General features: G+C 65.8%; 1 protein-coding gene across 1 annotated transcript in view; it reads right to left on the minus strand.

The window, feature by feature from the left end:
- Positions 1–361: 361 nt before the first annotated feature.
- Positions 362–14,686, minus strand: part of BSN (bassoon presynaptic cytomatrix protein) — an 84,559-nt gene continuing 70,234 nt past the window's right edge. The window contains exons 6-10 of the mRNA XM_088526842.1: positions 7,650–14,320; positions 2,849–5,012; positions 1,731–2,482; positions 1,173–1,266; positions 362–402 (exon numbers count right to left, since the gene is read on the minus strand). Coding sequence (XP_088382968.1) covers positions 362–402; positions 1,173–1,266; positions 1,731–2,482; positions 2,849–5,012; positions 7,650–14,320 — 9,722 coding nt within the window. The remainder of the gene's footprint in view (positions 403–1,172; positions 1,267–1,730; positions 2,483–2,848; positions 5,013–7,649; positions 14,321–14,686) is intronic.

Here is a 14,686-nt window from a genome sequence, read left to right on the forward strand (position 1 = left end):
CGCGACCACCTCCTACTGCCATCCCAGGGACAACGGGACGGGAGAGAGCTGGCAGGCCGGGAATGGGCTGGGCACAGCGGGATGGCGGGATGTGAGGGACCCCAGCAGGTCTGGCTCTGCCCCAGGACACTCACTGTTATACTCAGAGTCCAACGCTGCGTGCTGAAGTCACTGGCTTCTTCATAGGTTTTTCCCCTTGCAATGACTAGACCTCTACTCGCTTCCCAAGCTCCTGCAGTGGGAGGCAGCAGGAGGAGCTGTGAGGGCATAGCCGGTGCACATGGAGGTCGGAGCATCCCTCGCTGCCGGGGATGCTCCACGGAACGAGGGGGCTCCGGGCCACTCACCTCATGCTGTTCTCTCACCAGAACGAAGTGAATTTCTTGCCGAAAGCCGACACCGCTGCAGAGGGGAAGCCACGAGAGGGGTGAGCGCTCCCGGGGGAGCCCGACACCCCCCGCTCCCTCTCCCAGCCATCCGGCTCCACAGCACCTGGGCTGTCCCCTCTCAAATTGGCACCTGGCCACGTCTGTCCCACCAATAGCCCATTGGTTCCCAATGGACCCTGGAGCAGGGGTTATCCGGAGCTGCATCCCCTCTCTGCCCCACAAGACTTCTAACTGCTCCCACATTCTCCCAGCCCAAAGCACAGGAGCTGCTCATCCCTCGGGCTCGGAGCAGCGTGCGGCACCGAGGGGCAGCCCTTACCTTCAGTCAGTTTGCCTGCTTGTTCCGCTGCCCCTCCTGGCAGGATTTTGGAGAAAACGCTCTCTCCTTCCGCCCCAGGCTGCGCAGCTGCCGTGCCGGCCGGAGCACGCGGCCCCGCTGCCTTCTGGCCAACCTTGCTCTCTGCCGGGGCACAAGCAGAGGTGCCGTTAGCAGAGCAAGGGCCAGGAGGGCAGAGCAAAGCTGGCGGCCCGGGGGAGGCTGCAGAGCGGATCCTCCAGCCAAGGGGCTCCTGGGGCTCCTGGCCCAGCGAGCGGAGGTTGGGGCAGGTCCCCACAAGCCGCCCCTGAGCAAGCAAAGTCACGGGGTGGCACTGAGCAGGGCACGCGGTCGGCGCCAGGGTGGCACCTCAGGGTGGCCTGTGGCAGGTGACCCTGGGTGCTCGGAGGGACAGGGCGCCCTGGCTGGCCCCCAGCTTGTGGCGCAGCCACCTGCGGGCAACTCACCTGCTGCTGCTCCGAGGGGCTGGGCCGCCGGCGTCCTTCCCTGCTGCTGCGGCCCCTTCGCCGCCTTGGTGGCCTCCGCAGGCTCCACTTTCAGCTGCAAGGCAGAAAACGCCTCCGAGGGTCCCGTCCTCTCCCCAGGAGCTGGGCAAAGCGGCCGTGGGGAGAGCGGCACAGCACCCGCCAGGGGTGATGGGGTGGAAATGTCCCAAAACGCCCTGGGGAAACTGGCCCCAAGCCAGTGAGCAGGGGGGACCCGGTCCTACCATCTCCCCGGGGTGCTGTGGGGCACGCATTGGCCACGACCTGCCCTAAAGGTCCCCAGGCCAAACCTTTCCCCTGCCACTCCTCGCTTCGTTCCCGCTGTGCCAGGGGCTTCCTCAGGCTTTGCCCAAGAGCGAAGCTGGGAAACAGCGGCCCTGGATGGGTCACAGTGCAACCGCACTGAACTCGGGCAGGCTCCATCCCTCCCACACAACCCCGTGCCCTGCCCTGCGCTGCCAGGGCACAAAGACGGCCCCAAGAGCAGCCTCGAGGCAGGGAGGCCAAGCCCGCACTCACCGGCATCGGTTGGTGACCTCCTGGCTGTGCATGGAGCACGGCCGCGGCCTTCCCGGGAGCCTGCGCTGAGCTCGGCGGCTGCTGTGGCGGCCGCGAGGAAGGAGCTCCCTGCATCCTGCCGCCCTTGGCCTCCGGCTGCGCGGGCCCCGCCGGCTGCTGCGCGGGCAGCCGGGTGGCCGGTGGCTGCTGCGCGGGCGGCCGGGCGGCTGGTGGCTGCTGCCGCGCTTGCGGCTGCGGTGCGTGGGGCTCTGCTTTCTGCCCCGGGGCTGGGGGCCCGTGCGGCTGCGAGGCCTTCTGCGGTTTGTGTGGCTCGGCACCGTGGTGGTGGGCGGCCGGGCGGGACGGCGGTGCGTAGTCGGCGGTGCCGTACGTTGCCCGGGCCTCAGGCTGCTGGCCCTTCTTCTGGGAGGCCGTGGCCGTGTGGCCGCGGGGCTCGTGGCGGCCCGGCTCGTGCCGGGGGTGCTGCTTGGCGGCGCGCCGGGGCTGCTCGTCGCCGCCGTGGCGGGAGGAGGCCGAGTGGCGCCCGTAGTCGCCGTGATGCCGGTGCTCGCGGGCCGGGGCGTGCGGTGCCGGCGCGTACTCATCGTGCTGCCACAGCTCATCGTCCGGGGGCTCATCGTAGTCGTGGTAGGTGTGCTTAACCGGGGGTCTCTTCTGCGAGGAAGAGTGGCCACCGTAGTGCCTTACCCTTTCTGACCGCGCTTCCCTCGGCTTATCAAACCAGTCTGTCTCCTCCTGACCCAAATGATAGGCTTCAGAAACCAAAAACAAATCACAGTCAATCTCTCGCTCCACAGGCGTGGACGCAGCCCGGGCTGAAGCCATGCAATGAGATAAAAGAAGGCAAGCAGCTTACGACACACACAGAGGGCACCGCGCCGCAGCACGAGCAGACCCCGCGCCACCAAGACACGGGATGGGACACGGAGACGGCAGGGCATCGAGCAAGCACTGCACGGGACCTGCTAACACAAAACACCCAGGACAGAGACTGGAAAAGGGAGGAAGGCACATGTCAAGCAAACGGAGGCTGCGAGAGTGTCTTTGCTTTACGACTGGACGAGCATGCCCCGGGGAATCGCCATGCTCTGGGGTGCATCACCACAGGTAGCTGTTACCTTCGCTGTCTGAAACAACGCAATGCGAATCGTCCATGGCGTAACCTTCCTCGTGCTTGTAAGCGTGATTCCTTGGCACATCTTTGATGTGTTCTTGCACATCAGGCAACGAGTGGCTGGAGCAGAACTGGGAGCAGGGGTCCCCGCCGGCCTGCGGGCCGGGGCCGCCAGAGGAGCGCGACACCCCCATGGACTTTCCCAGGGGGCTGATGGGGCTCTCCTCTTCCGAGGCCTGCGTGCGAACGGGAGTCCTCCCGCGGCTCTGGCTCATGCCAAGGGACGAGGGCTTGGAGCTGCCCTTCTGGGAGCGCTCCACACTCTCCCTGTCATAAGATTTGCTGCGGCTGCTCACGTCGCGGCCGGACGACTTCTCTACCCCGTAGCCAGATGAACGGGTCCTGCTTCCGGATGAGTAGACGCGGTCGTCCTCGTCCACCAAGTCCCTGCTGGAGATGCCGTAGTACTTCTGCTGCTCATACACATTCTTCTTGAGGCCGTAGGTGATCTCATCCTGCAGCTTCTTCGCCCGGGAGGCCACATTACTGCTGCTGACTGATGTGGTCACTGTGTAGGAGGCCAGGTCTGACTCCACGTCTTTGGCTTCTTCAATGGGAGAGAACTTGGAGATCTTCTGCTCCATGCCCTGCTTCCTGTGCTTGCTGCGTTTTGAGGAGACCACGGCGGGTGCCAGGTTTTTGGAGGAATGCTTCGGCATCGCCATGCCAGACCCGTGCTTGTCCGCCCGCGAGGAATGCCGGTACTCACTGTCCCCGTAGTAGTAGGACGAGCTCCCGGAGCTCCCTGGCATCCTGCCATTGCTCTCCCTGTGGTAGCTGTTCTTCCCTCGGTGCTCAGCACCGTGATGGTCGTACATGTCCTCCTCAGACTCCTCCTCTGCTTTGGAGTAGCAGCAGGGTCTGCTTGAGCTCTCAGGATCCATGAGCTCCCCCTTCTCCTTGCCGTGGCGGCCGTTAGCGCTCTGGCCCTGCGGGTCCCCTTTGTGGCCGTCCCCTGCCGGGCTCTCTTTGGTCAGCTCGCTGATGTCATCGATCATCACGTAGTTGCGGGGAATGTTCTGCTCCAGGTTGGTGTAGAGGTTCTCTGACGAGTAGCTGGCTGACGGGCTCGCCGTGACGCCGGCCGGCCGCGCCTCGGGGGCCTTGTACTGCTCATAGCTGCTGGTCACCGTTGCGGTGCTGAAGGCGGCTTCGGGTGCTGCGGAAGAGATGGCCACCGTGGGGCCGCCGATGACTTCGTAATTGGTGGGGATCTTCTGCTCCAAGTCAGCCAGCGAGGTTTGCCGCGGCTTCTGGTGCGGGGCGTGCGCGTCTGCCTGGCTTTGGAAGAGCGCGCTCGGCGCCGCCGGGCCGCCCGCGGTGCTGGGGTAGGTGCTCTGCGCGTGGTAGGGGTTGGGCGGCCGGAAGCTCTGCTGGCTCTGGGCGCCCAGGTCTGCCTGGTAGGTGGTACTGGGTGCAAAGCCGTGGCCCTGAAAGGCGCTGGCGGCGCCGTAGGCCGGGCCCTGCGCGGCCTGGAAGGCCTCCTGCGCGCCGCTCGCCGCGGGGTAGTGCGCGGGCGGCTGCGCGCGCGGCGGCAGGAAGGCAGCGGTGCCCTGCGGCCCGCCCGCGTACTGGTAGGTGCCGTAGGAGGATGCCGAGGTGTACGGCGCGCCGGCAAAGTCCGCGTAGTGGCCGGGTGGCGCAGCGCCAGGCCGCGCAAGCAGCCCACCGCTGTCGTAGCTCGAGAGGCGCAGGTTGTTGAGCTCGCTGTCGGACATGTAGTCCCTGTTCTCCCCCAGGCACCTCAGGTAGGGGTAGTCCCTCCCGCTCCTGTCCTTCAGCAGCGATTCCTTCCGCTGCGTAATTCCCAGCTCCAAGTACTTCAGCTTGGCGTCGATCTCCTTCTCCTCCTCGTCGAGCTCGGCCTGCTTCTTGCGCAGCTTCGTGGACTCATGCTCCACCAGCTTCAGGTCACGGTCGATGTCCTTGAGCAGACTGGCCTTGGTGACCTGCACGGCGGCGCCCGCCAGCCCCTTGGGCGCCAGGCTCGACAGGTACATCTGGGGGTGCGCCTGGCTGGCCAGCGGCACGTGCGCCTCCTCGGGCGGCGGGCTGGGCAGCGTGCGCTTCACCTTGCGCGTCAGCGGGCTCGACTGGAGGGAGGCCATCTAGGAGCGAAGCAGAGACGCGTTCAGCAGAGCCCTTGCGAGGTGGCCACGCTGCAGGGGGGCCCAGGAGCATCCCCTGCGCTCTGGACTGCCTCGGAGCCCAGCACGGCTTTCTCCAAGGGGGATCGGAACCTTGCACCCAAGCCCAGGAGGAGCCTCGGTGCAGGAGCCCCCAGGACACGTCCATGCCTGCTGGTGCAGGGGGAGCGTGCAGGGCTTGGGTGCCTTGAGGGTCACTTCTCCTCAGCAGAAGCTCCCTGGGTGCAGAAAATCCCAGGAAGGCCCTTGGATGCCCCAAGGCCAGCATCACCTTGTGCTGCCATCACCGCAGCCCAGGCCATGAGCCCCAGGGCGCCCCAAAGCCACCGCAGGGGCTACCTGCCCACAGGGCAACCTTCGCAGCGGAGCAGCACCCAGGACTGGGGGCTGGACCGCCTCGAAGACCCGTTCCCAAAATGCTGTCCATGCAGGACTACCAGGCTACTCTGTCCAGCTGGGAAACACAGGCTTCCCGTAGGGAATGTTTTCCCCAGGGAACAGCCAGGAATGGGGGTGTCAGCAGCATTGCTGGGGAGCCCGCTCTGCACCCTGCTTTTGGCAGAAATATTGAGGCTTTTGCACGTGTTCCCTTGTGCCCAGAGAAAGCCACGTTTATATAAAACCACAACAAATAGGATGGAAGTAACAGAAAGGGCACTTTCTATGAATAATTACCAGGAGTGGCAGCCGTCCAAGTGCCGGGCTGGCCTTGCGTGTGCCAGCAGCGAAACACTGTGAAGTGCTGCAAAAAACCAACACTTTGGGTCCTCACGTAGTTTGCAGCAGGGCTTGGAAATTTGGCAGGAGAGGGGCCTTGCAGAAAGCTGCTGAGACCTGGCCAAGCTGGAAGCTCTAACAAGTGCCTGTTTCCCAATCACACTCGGTTCTGGGCAGTTTCCTCCTGAATTACAGCCAGATTTTGTGCAGAAAAGTATTTAGGGTGTTCTTGTCAAAGCCTGGATGCCTCATAGGGAGCCTCGTACCTGAGATGGGTGAGCAGGCAGAAGCGCTATCTCAGAACGGGCGGAAAGCTGAAGCTTTGCATCAGTTTTGCTCTTTGGGGCAGGAAAAGGGAACCAAGGCAGTTAAAAGCCCTGGGTCCTACGAAGGAGCTGCTGGCTCCATTCTGCTTGCAGATACGCAGCAAGTTCAAAGGGCTGGAGCTTGCATGGGCCTGGAAGAGCGTCCTTGTGCATCCCGGCACTGCGACACGCTGCAGTCCTCCCCACTGCTCAGCCGCTGACAGGAGGATTGCAGAGCACCAATACGTGCATGGAGCCCGCCACTAGCTGCTGCAAGCAGGCAGCCTTTTAAAATATTAATTGCTGGAGCACTAACAAAACTGAAATGTCCTCTGGGGCCTCTTGGAGCTGTTCTCCAAGAGAAAGGTTATTCCGGCGTGGGACGAGGCTGGCCTCAGGAGTTGGGCCCAGCCTGCGCCTGCATGAGGACGTGCAGGGGACTCCTTGCCAGGCTCAGGACACTCTCCTGCTGCACAGGCTGTTTCTGCACACAAGAGGGAGGGACAGGAATCTGGGGACAACCTGCTCCCTGTGTGGAAAAGATGGGCCAAAAGACTCAGCTCTGGGCCAGCCTGCACAGAGCGCAGGGCTCTGGCCTTGCCGGTTTTATCTGCCAGGGCCATTGCCGAGCAGGAGGCAAATGCGAGCGGACAGGACGGAGGAGACCATGGCAGCACGGAGGGGGATGAGGACCTGTCGGGACAGCCGGGCTGCATCATTCAGCGCTATTCAGTGGCCAACAGGCAAGTGTCACCCTCCGTCCTCGCTCCCGGGGCTGCCTGCGAGGCCGGCCCTTCTCCGTGTCTCAGCCCTGCCACAGAGCGGAATGGGGCTGGGAAGCGCCAGGCTCGGCAGGCTCCAATCACAGGCTCCCATGGACAAGCCGAGGACTGGTAGGAAAAGCAACCCAGCCCCTCCGTCACACCTGGAGGAGGAAGAGCTCGGCCAGCGGCAGCAAGTGCCTTGGTGACAAAGCTGGCTTTTCTCCAGCACCTCCACGGATTGTCCCTTCCTGCTCTTTGCCAGGGAATTCAGTGCCTCTGGCTAGTCCGCGGCTGGCAGATCCAAGTCTCACAAGCCAGCCTCTATCCAGCCACCTCTCCTCAGTCCTCCCTCACCGGCCAGTTTGTGCCATTAAACCCCAGAGGGATGTGGAGGGGATGCTGGTCGGCTCTCCCAGGCACTGAGGAGTTGGTGGAAGATCCGGATCCACATGCCCTTCTCCCCCAGGTGCTGCCCACGGAGCTGCCTCACAGTCCCCAGAATGCAGGACATGGGCTGCACCGTCCCAAACTGCTCCCAGCAACATGGGGACCCAGCCCCTGCCCCGGCACCCGCCGCGGCTCCAGCCTCTCCTGGCTCCAGGAGACCTGAGGACCTGGCGAGGGCAGAGGCCCCAAACCCCATGGAAAACCCTGCCAAGGCAAACGCTGGGGCAGAGGGCAGCACCGGGGCAGTGCCCAGTGCCAGGAGCCTCTCGCTCACTGTCCCGTTAGCACCCCCAGCCCCAGCAGACGTTGGGCTTGGTGGTGCTGGTAACTCCAGAGCACCCAAGCGAGTTCCCGAACCCGCTTACCTGGCTGCCCGGGAGCAGCGGATGCTGGTACAGGGAGAACCTGTCCTTCCCGGATTCCTCCGACGTGGGGCTGATGGGCTTGGGGTCGGACAGGGATCGCTGCATGGTTTTGATGGGACGCGGCAGGGTCTGCTGGCGCTGGGCAGAGTCAGCCGTGAAGTGCTTCTGCGGCGGCACGTGAGCTTTGTTGAGCCTCTCACTGGTGGCGAAGGAGGACTCGAGGAGGCGGTGCGGGGACAGGGGGGACACGGGTGAGTAGAGGACCTGCGGGGACCTGGGGGGCTGCCGGGTCACCAGCTGCGAGAGGGAATCAGTGGGCAAATGTGACTGGTACCCGATCTCCAGCGGGTCCGGCTTCTTCTTCTCAAACTTGCCCAGGCTCTGCTGGCGGACGGCATGTGGGTCCAGCGGCCCGGCGCTGCCCATCTGCATGTTGGCGGAGTAGGGCGTGATGGTGGTGGGCACGGTGAGCTGGGGCACCACGATGCCCGGCTGCGGCGGGGCCTCCGGCTCCGTCTGGCAAGCGAGGCTCTCGCCCCGCTGCGTCTTCTCGGGTGCCGAGATGTACCGCACGATCTCCACGCGGGGGTCGTGCGTGGTGATGTGGATGGAGGGCGAGACCCGGTGCAGCTGGTCGGGCTCCGTCTGCACGGAGCAGTCGCTGATGGTCTGGATGGCCACGCTGGCCGTGCCGCGCGCTGCGCCGTCCTGCTTGCCATCGGCAGCAGCATCAGTGTGCCGCGAGGGCCGCGAGCGCCGCCGGCGCACGGGCTGCTCCCACTCGCCGCTGTCCTCCTCGTCCGTCTGCACGCTGCAGTCGGTGCTGCGCCGCGGGCGCCGGCGCCGCGAGAGCAGGTAGCGCTCCTCACCGTCCTCCTCGTCCGTCTGCACGCTGCTGTCCGTGATCTTCTTCACCACCACCTCCTTGTCGTAGGCGTCCCGCAGCCGCGGCATCGAGTTTCTCTTCTTCATGCCCCGGCCGGGCTCCCACGGCTCCTCGGCCTGCAGGGACATGTCCGAGGCGGAGCTGGTGAGCGGCCGCGGGAGGCCGGGGTAGCGAGGGCCGGCGGGAGCCTCCTGCCCCACGCCCGGGGCCCCCACGAAGGCCTGGCCCGGCGGTGGCCAGAACTGCCCATTCTGCGCCAGGCTCCTCTGCATCTCGGTGGCTGCGTCGGGCCCTGGGGGCAGGCGGCCGGGGGGCTCGCCGGGGAAGGCGCTTTTCTGCCTCTTCTGCTCCTCCAGCTGCTGCTGCAGCTGCTGCTGCAGCTGCTGGATCTGCTCCAGCTGCAGGCGCTGCTGGGCCAGCTGCTCGCGCTGTAGGGCGAGCTGCGCGTGGCGCTCCTCCTGCTGCTGCTGCAGCACCTGGTGCTTGATGGACTGCAGCTCCTGCAGCTCCCGGTGCACCAGCAGCTGCTCCTTCTCGCGGTGCCGCTGCAGCTCCACGCGCTCCCGCTCCAGCTCCTCCTGCAGCCGCAGCTGCCTCAGCTTCTCCAACTCCACGCGTTCCCGCTCCAGCTGCAGCACGTGCTCCTGCTGCTTCCGCTGCCGCTCCTCCTCGCGCTCCCGCTCCTCCCGAGCCGGCCCGACGGGCTGTGCTCCCTCGGCCTTGGGAGCGGCAGGCGCCGCCGGGGCCGCCTGGCTGCTCTCCTTGGCGCCCACCGCCGGCCCCTCTTCCCGGGCAGCCTCTGCTCTCTGCTGCCCCGCTGCGGGCGCCGCGACGGGAGCCTTGACCGCGGGCCCGGTGCTCACGGCACCCGCACCAGCCGCCACGGTGCCCACGGGCTTGCCCAGGTACACGGGCGTCTCCACCGGTGCCGACGCAGCTGGGAAGCGGCCGGGAGCTGGGTAGCGATAGAAGCCCTGGGATGGCAGCGGCATGCGCGGAGTCACTACGGGCACTCTGGTGAGGCTGGCCAGTGGCACAGCCGTGATGCTGCCTGGCCCGTATGGCCGGTAGAGCCCGCGGAGCATGGGGCGCAGCACCGAGGCCGGCTGCGTGGTGATGGGCAGCGTGGAGGCGATGGGCGTGTTGATGGTGGAATAGATCATGCCGTCGGCGGCCCGCACCGTTGCGGCGGATGGGAAGGCCTGCCGCGCGGCGCCCAGGCGCATGCTGGGCGCGTGCAAGTTGCCCATGGCCTGGCGCGCCTCGGGGAAGCTGGGGTTGTACATCCCAGCTGGCTTGGCGGGCGCGACGCCCGGCTGCGCGGAGCCACCGCTGGCGCCGTAGGGCAGGAGCTCGGGACCGCCCGTGTGCCGGCCCCCGTAGTGCTCCATGGAATTGAGCGCCGCGCACATGCGGCTGATCTCGCGCGCCGTCGTGGCACTGTAGTGTGCCAGGCTGGACTCCTGCAAGGGTGCCAAGTCGCATCGCGATGAGTAGCGGTAGTCGGAGTAGATGTTGGACGCCGAGCTGTACCTCCGCATGGGCAGCGGGTGGCTCAGCAGCTCCGAGGGCTGGCGGAGGTCAGAGAAGGAGCCGTACTGCACGCCGTGGCCCAGGAAGCCACCCTCAGTGAAGCTGATGCTGTAGGAATGCTTCATGGTGCTCAAATCCACAGCGGCGTCGCCAGCAGGAGCATGGAAGGGCTGATCCGCCTTTGGGGGGTAGTAGTTCATCCCGATTTCGGACAGGTTTGTGTCTGACATGGAGGAATAGAGCCTCCCAAACATGCCAGTGGGGTAGAACTTCTGCTCCTCATACAGGGTAGGGGCTGGAGCCGGCTGCTCCCGGTACGGGAACGCCTCTGGCAGCTCTGCATCCTTGCTCCCATAGTAGGGGCCGCTGGGCTTCCTGCTGGGTACCGCATCCCCGGCTTTCTTCTCCGGCATCTTGGAAGAGGGGTTGAAAGCTCCGGTGCAGCTGCTCCCGAAGGGGAACTTGTAGACCACATCGCAGCAGGCCACTTGGCTCTCGGACTTCATGCCGGTGAGGTCCAGCACGTTGGCTGGGGGCTCCTCTTTGACCACCTTGGTTACCGGGCTGGCTGCCACGTCCTCCACCTGCACCATCAGCACCTGGGATTTCTTGCCTCCCAGCGCCATGAGAGGGCTCTGAGTTTTGAGCTCCACTGGTACGGCACGGTACAGCTCCGAGCCCTGCTCCGGTGGGAATGCTGGGGTGATGCTGCTGACGCCGAGCACGTTCTGCGCATTACTGCTCTGCGTGAGGAGCACGTCCTTCTTCAGCAGAGGTGTCATCTGGCTGGGCAGGTTGTACCTCGCAAACTTGGCCTGCTGAGGGGCAGCCGCCTCAGCCTTCACGGGCGGCGCAGGCGCAGTGGCCCCGCTCGCGCGGAAGGCACCCGTCTGCACGCCCTGCTCCACCTGCTTCACTTGCGCCAGGCACACCGGGCTCCCAGCCCCTTGCCCGACGTCCATCCTGTTCTGGAAAGGGTCTCCGTAGACCACGGGCTGCTTTGGCTGCGAGATGATCATCGGCGAGGCGATGGCGACGCCGGCGCTGCTGGCCGCCGCGATGACGGCATGCGGCTGCTCTTGGGCGTTGAGGTTGATGATTAAGGGCTGGATGGCCGTGGACTGTCTGCCTGGGATTTGGTCCAGTGTGAGGCAGTACTTCCTAGTCTCCGTAGCCAAGGAGGTGAGATCCATGCCTTGGTCTGTTATGATGATGGGGGCGGACTTCATAGCCGTCCGTAAGTCCACAGCGTTGGTGCTCGGTGCCTTGGGACCTGGCTCCACGCGGGATGTGCCGGGGATCGAGGAGATGCGGCACAGGGAGATGTTTTCAGCCGGGAGCGCTCCCCAGGTGTAGAGCCCCGCGGCGTCCGCAGTGGTGGGCGCCTTCGGCACGCCGGCGCCTGGCTCCTTGGCGGGCTGCGCCTTGCCGTAGGCGCCTGGCAGCTCCTGCTCCAGCGTCTGGCTGTAGCTGTGCACCGTCCGCTGCCGGCTTGGCGACGCGGCGGGCGACGCGGCGTCGCTCCCCGGCTTCGTCTGGCTGGACGCGTCGGCCGCCAGTGGGACGAGCGCCTCCTGCGAGGACGGCTGCCGGGTCAGGCGTGGGGAGCCGGCGCGCTGCGGTGTCTGCGTCCCCTGTGCCACCATGGGTGACACTGCCGGGGCTGTGGCGCTGGCGGGGACATCGTAGGGCACAAGGGGGCTTTGGGTCTGGGTGGAGAATTCTGCGGTGGACTTGGCTGCCGGCGCCGGGGGCACGGCTGCCCGTGGGACGACGTGAGTGGGGCTCTGCGTGGGAGAAGTGGGAGACAGCGGCGGGCTGGAGCTCTTGAAGAAGGGGTAGGACTTGTGCGGCAGGGCCTTGCTGTCACTTGCGCCCTGTAGCTTCTCCCTGGCCGTCTGCGCGCTTACCTCAGCAGTGCTCTTGCCCCAGCTCACGTCCTCCGTTTGAGAGCTGTAACTCACGGAGCTCTTGGTCGGGCCGTAGCTTCTCGCCAATCCAGACGTTGCCTCCGGGCCACTTGGAGCTGCAGAGCTGTAGATTCGCGGCGTGCTCACCGCGCCGGTGGCCACCGTGGTGACAGCAGTGGTGCCTTTGCCGTAGGCATATGGAGCTGCGCTGGCCTTGGCAGCCGGGCCGGGCGCAGCCGCGGTGCTGCGCAGCTTGCCGAGGTCTTGTCCCTCTTTCGCAAAGTGCTGGGTGACCCGCACGTCGGGAATGACCTTACCCGTGCTGCCTTCGGAGGCCGAGAAGGAGACGGGAGCCGAGAGCTGAGTGGGGCTCGTGCCGGGCGTGAGCGGCCCCCCGTTCTGCTTGAGCAGGTCGGCATAGGCGCTCTCGGCGTGCAGGAAGCGTTTCTCCTGATACGCCTCTTCCTGCCCCTTCTTCTTCTCTTGCTGCTCCAGAGCCAGGTCAAACGAGGAGGAGTGGTGCATGCGGGAAATGCTCTGCGATGTCTGCAGGATCTCCTCGTACACGGCGCCCGCCTTCGAGAGGCCCCCCTGGTAGTCAGGCTGCGCGGGGCGCCCAGCGCTGCCGTCGTACCTGTACTCGTTCACGTACTGGTACTCAAAAGTGCTCTGGCCCTCGGTGCCGCGGTAGCCGACCTGCTGGTAGCCGCTGTAAGAGACTCCCTGCTGGGCCTGCTGCACCTGCTGCTTCTGCATCATTTCTGCCTTCCTCATCATCTCCTCGTAAGCTTCCTCAGCGCTCTTGAGGGGCTTGCTGGAGGGCTGGCTGGAGCTGCCCTCCGCCTTTTCTGTGGGTGAGTACAGCGACATGAAGGTGGGCAGGTTGTACTCGCTGCCGGATTTGTACAGCTTGGAGGCCACAACATCGAAGCTCTCCGCCTCCGAGTCGACGGAGGGCGAGTACTCGGAGCAGGAGGAGCGGTGCAGCTCCTCCATCTCGGCCGCCTGCCGCAGCTCCTCGGTGGGGGAGGCGTCCTCGATGGGCGAGAGGTTGCTGGGCGGCGTCTTGGAGCGCTCTCGCCTCCGCTGGGCCCTCAGCTCCTCCTTGTCGCGCTTGGTTTTGCGCGCCGTGCTCCGGATGCGCTGCTGCTCCACCTCCCGCATCTTCTCCTGCTCCCGCAGGAGCTCCTCTTCCTCGCGCAGCTCCTCCTCCTCAGAGGAGTCCTCGATGGTGGGCAGCAGCGGGCCGTGCGAGCGGTGGCGAGCCTTCCTCTGCTGCTTCACCTCCTCCAGCCGCTGCCTCCGGCTGGGGCTGCTGTCGCTGTCCTCCTCCAGGGAGGAGATGGAGGTGGGAGAGGTGCCCGACGTGTAGCTGGGCGTCGTGGCCGGCAGCGTGGAGGTCGAGTACTCGCCCCTGGAGCGCTCTTCCGGGGAGCCCGTCAGGCTCTCCATCTCCAGCTCGGGCTCCCTGTCCAGGCTGGCGTCTGCGTCCTGACTCATCTCCATGTCCCTGCTGTAGCCGTTGGTGCTGTTCAGCTCGATCGTCTTGAAGCGCCGCAGCCCGCCCTGGGCCGTGCTCACGTCGTCGCCTTCCACCGCGTCCAGCTCTTTCCTCTCCTCCTTGTAGAGGCTGCCGGAGCTGTGCGGCAGGCGCCGCTTGGCCGGGGGTGGCTCCTTGCTCCTCTCGGGCTCAGGCTTTGGCCCGGTTTTGGGGACGCTGTATTTGACATGATTGTAGTCCTCCTCTTCCTCCTCAAGGTTGTCCTCCTCGGCGCTCATCTCCATGATCTGCCGCCTCATGAACTCCTCGTCCGTCACCTCGGCCTCCCGGCCTGTGGGCCTGCCCGGCACCGGGGAGAAGCCCCCTTCGCTGCTGTCCTCCACGTAGTCGTGGCGCAGCTTGCTGCCAAACTCATCCGACGACTCCACGCTCTCCCGCTGCTCCCGCTGGTTCTCCCACTCCACGGAGTCTTCGTCCTCTTCCAGGATGTCTTCCAGTTCCTCGTCGGAATCAAAGGCTTCCGGGGTGATGGAGAGGTACCGCGGCCTCTGCCGCTGCCGTTGCTCGTCCCGCAGCTCCGCGTAGCCCTTGCCGCGCTCGCCGGGCTCCGCGGAGGCGCCCTTGGCCTCCAGGAGGGGCCGCATGCTGCTCTCCAGCTTGGTGAGCTCCGAGGGGCTGGGCGGGCTCTGCCCCGCCAGGCCGGTGCCGCTCAGCTTCTCCTCCTCCTGCTGCACCAGGCCCGTGATCTCGCTCTGCGAGCTGGAGATGCCGTCGGACGAGTAGCCCGTGTCGCTCAGGCTCTGCGGGCTGCGGGACAGGTCGGGGGGATAAGGCTTGCTTGCTTCCTGCGGGCGAGAGAAAGCAAAGGTGAGACCTGCCCACAGGCGCCTGCTTTGGGCCCCTTTCTCCCTCTGCTGCCAGGCAAAGCAGTGGGAAGCCCCGCAGCCCGGGCCAGCGCAGGGAGCCCCGAGCGGCCGCCCCGTGGCCCAGCGACGCCCCAGGAGCTCGGCAAACACGGGAAGGGGCAGCGGGTGGCTGCCGCCTCCCACCGCCACAGCCAGGCCGTGTCATTCGACTCCTTCCCGAGCGGCTGGAGTCGGCAGGGACAAGGGGAAGGTGACTCCGCGCTGGGTCTCAGATAGCACGACACTGCCTTAGACTTGGGAAACCCACCAAGCGCCAAGGTCGAGCCCGGGCTCTCCTGCCT

This window comes from Tinamus guttatus, unplaced genomic scaffold (assembly GCF_059628265.1).
Source record: "Tinamus guttatus ecotype Peru unplaced genomic scaffold, ASM5962826v1 Tinamus_guttatus_pri_ptg000026l, whole genome shotgun sequence".
NCBI lineage: Eukaryota > Metazoa > Chordata > Aves > Tinamiformes > Tinamidae > Tinamus > Tinamus guttatus.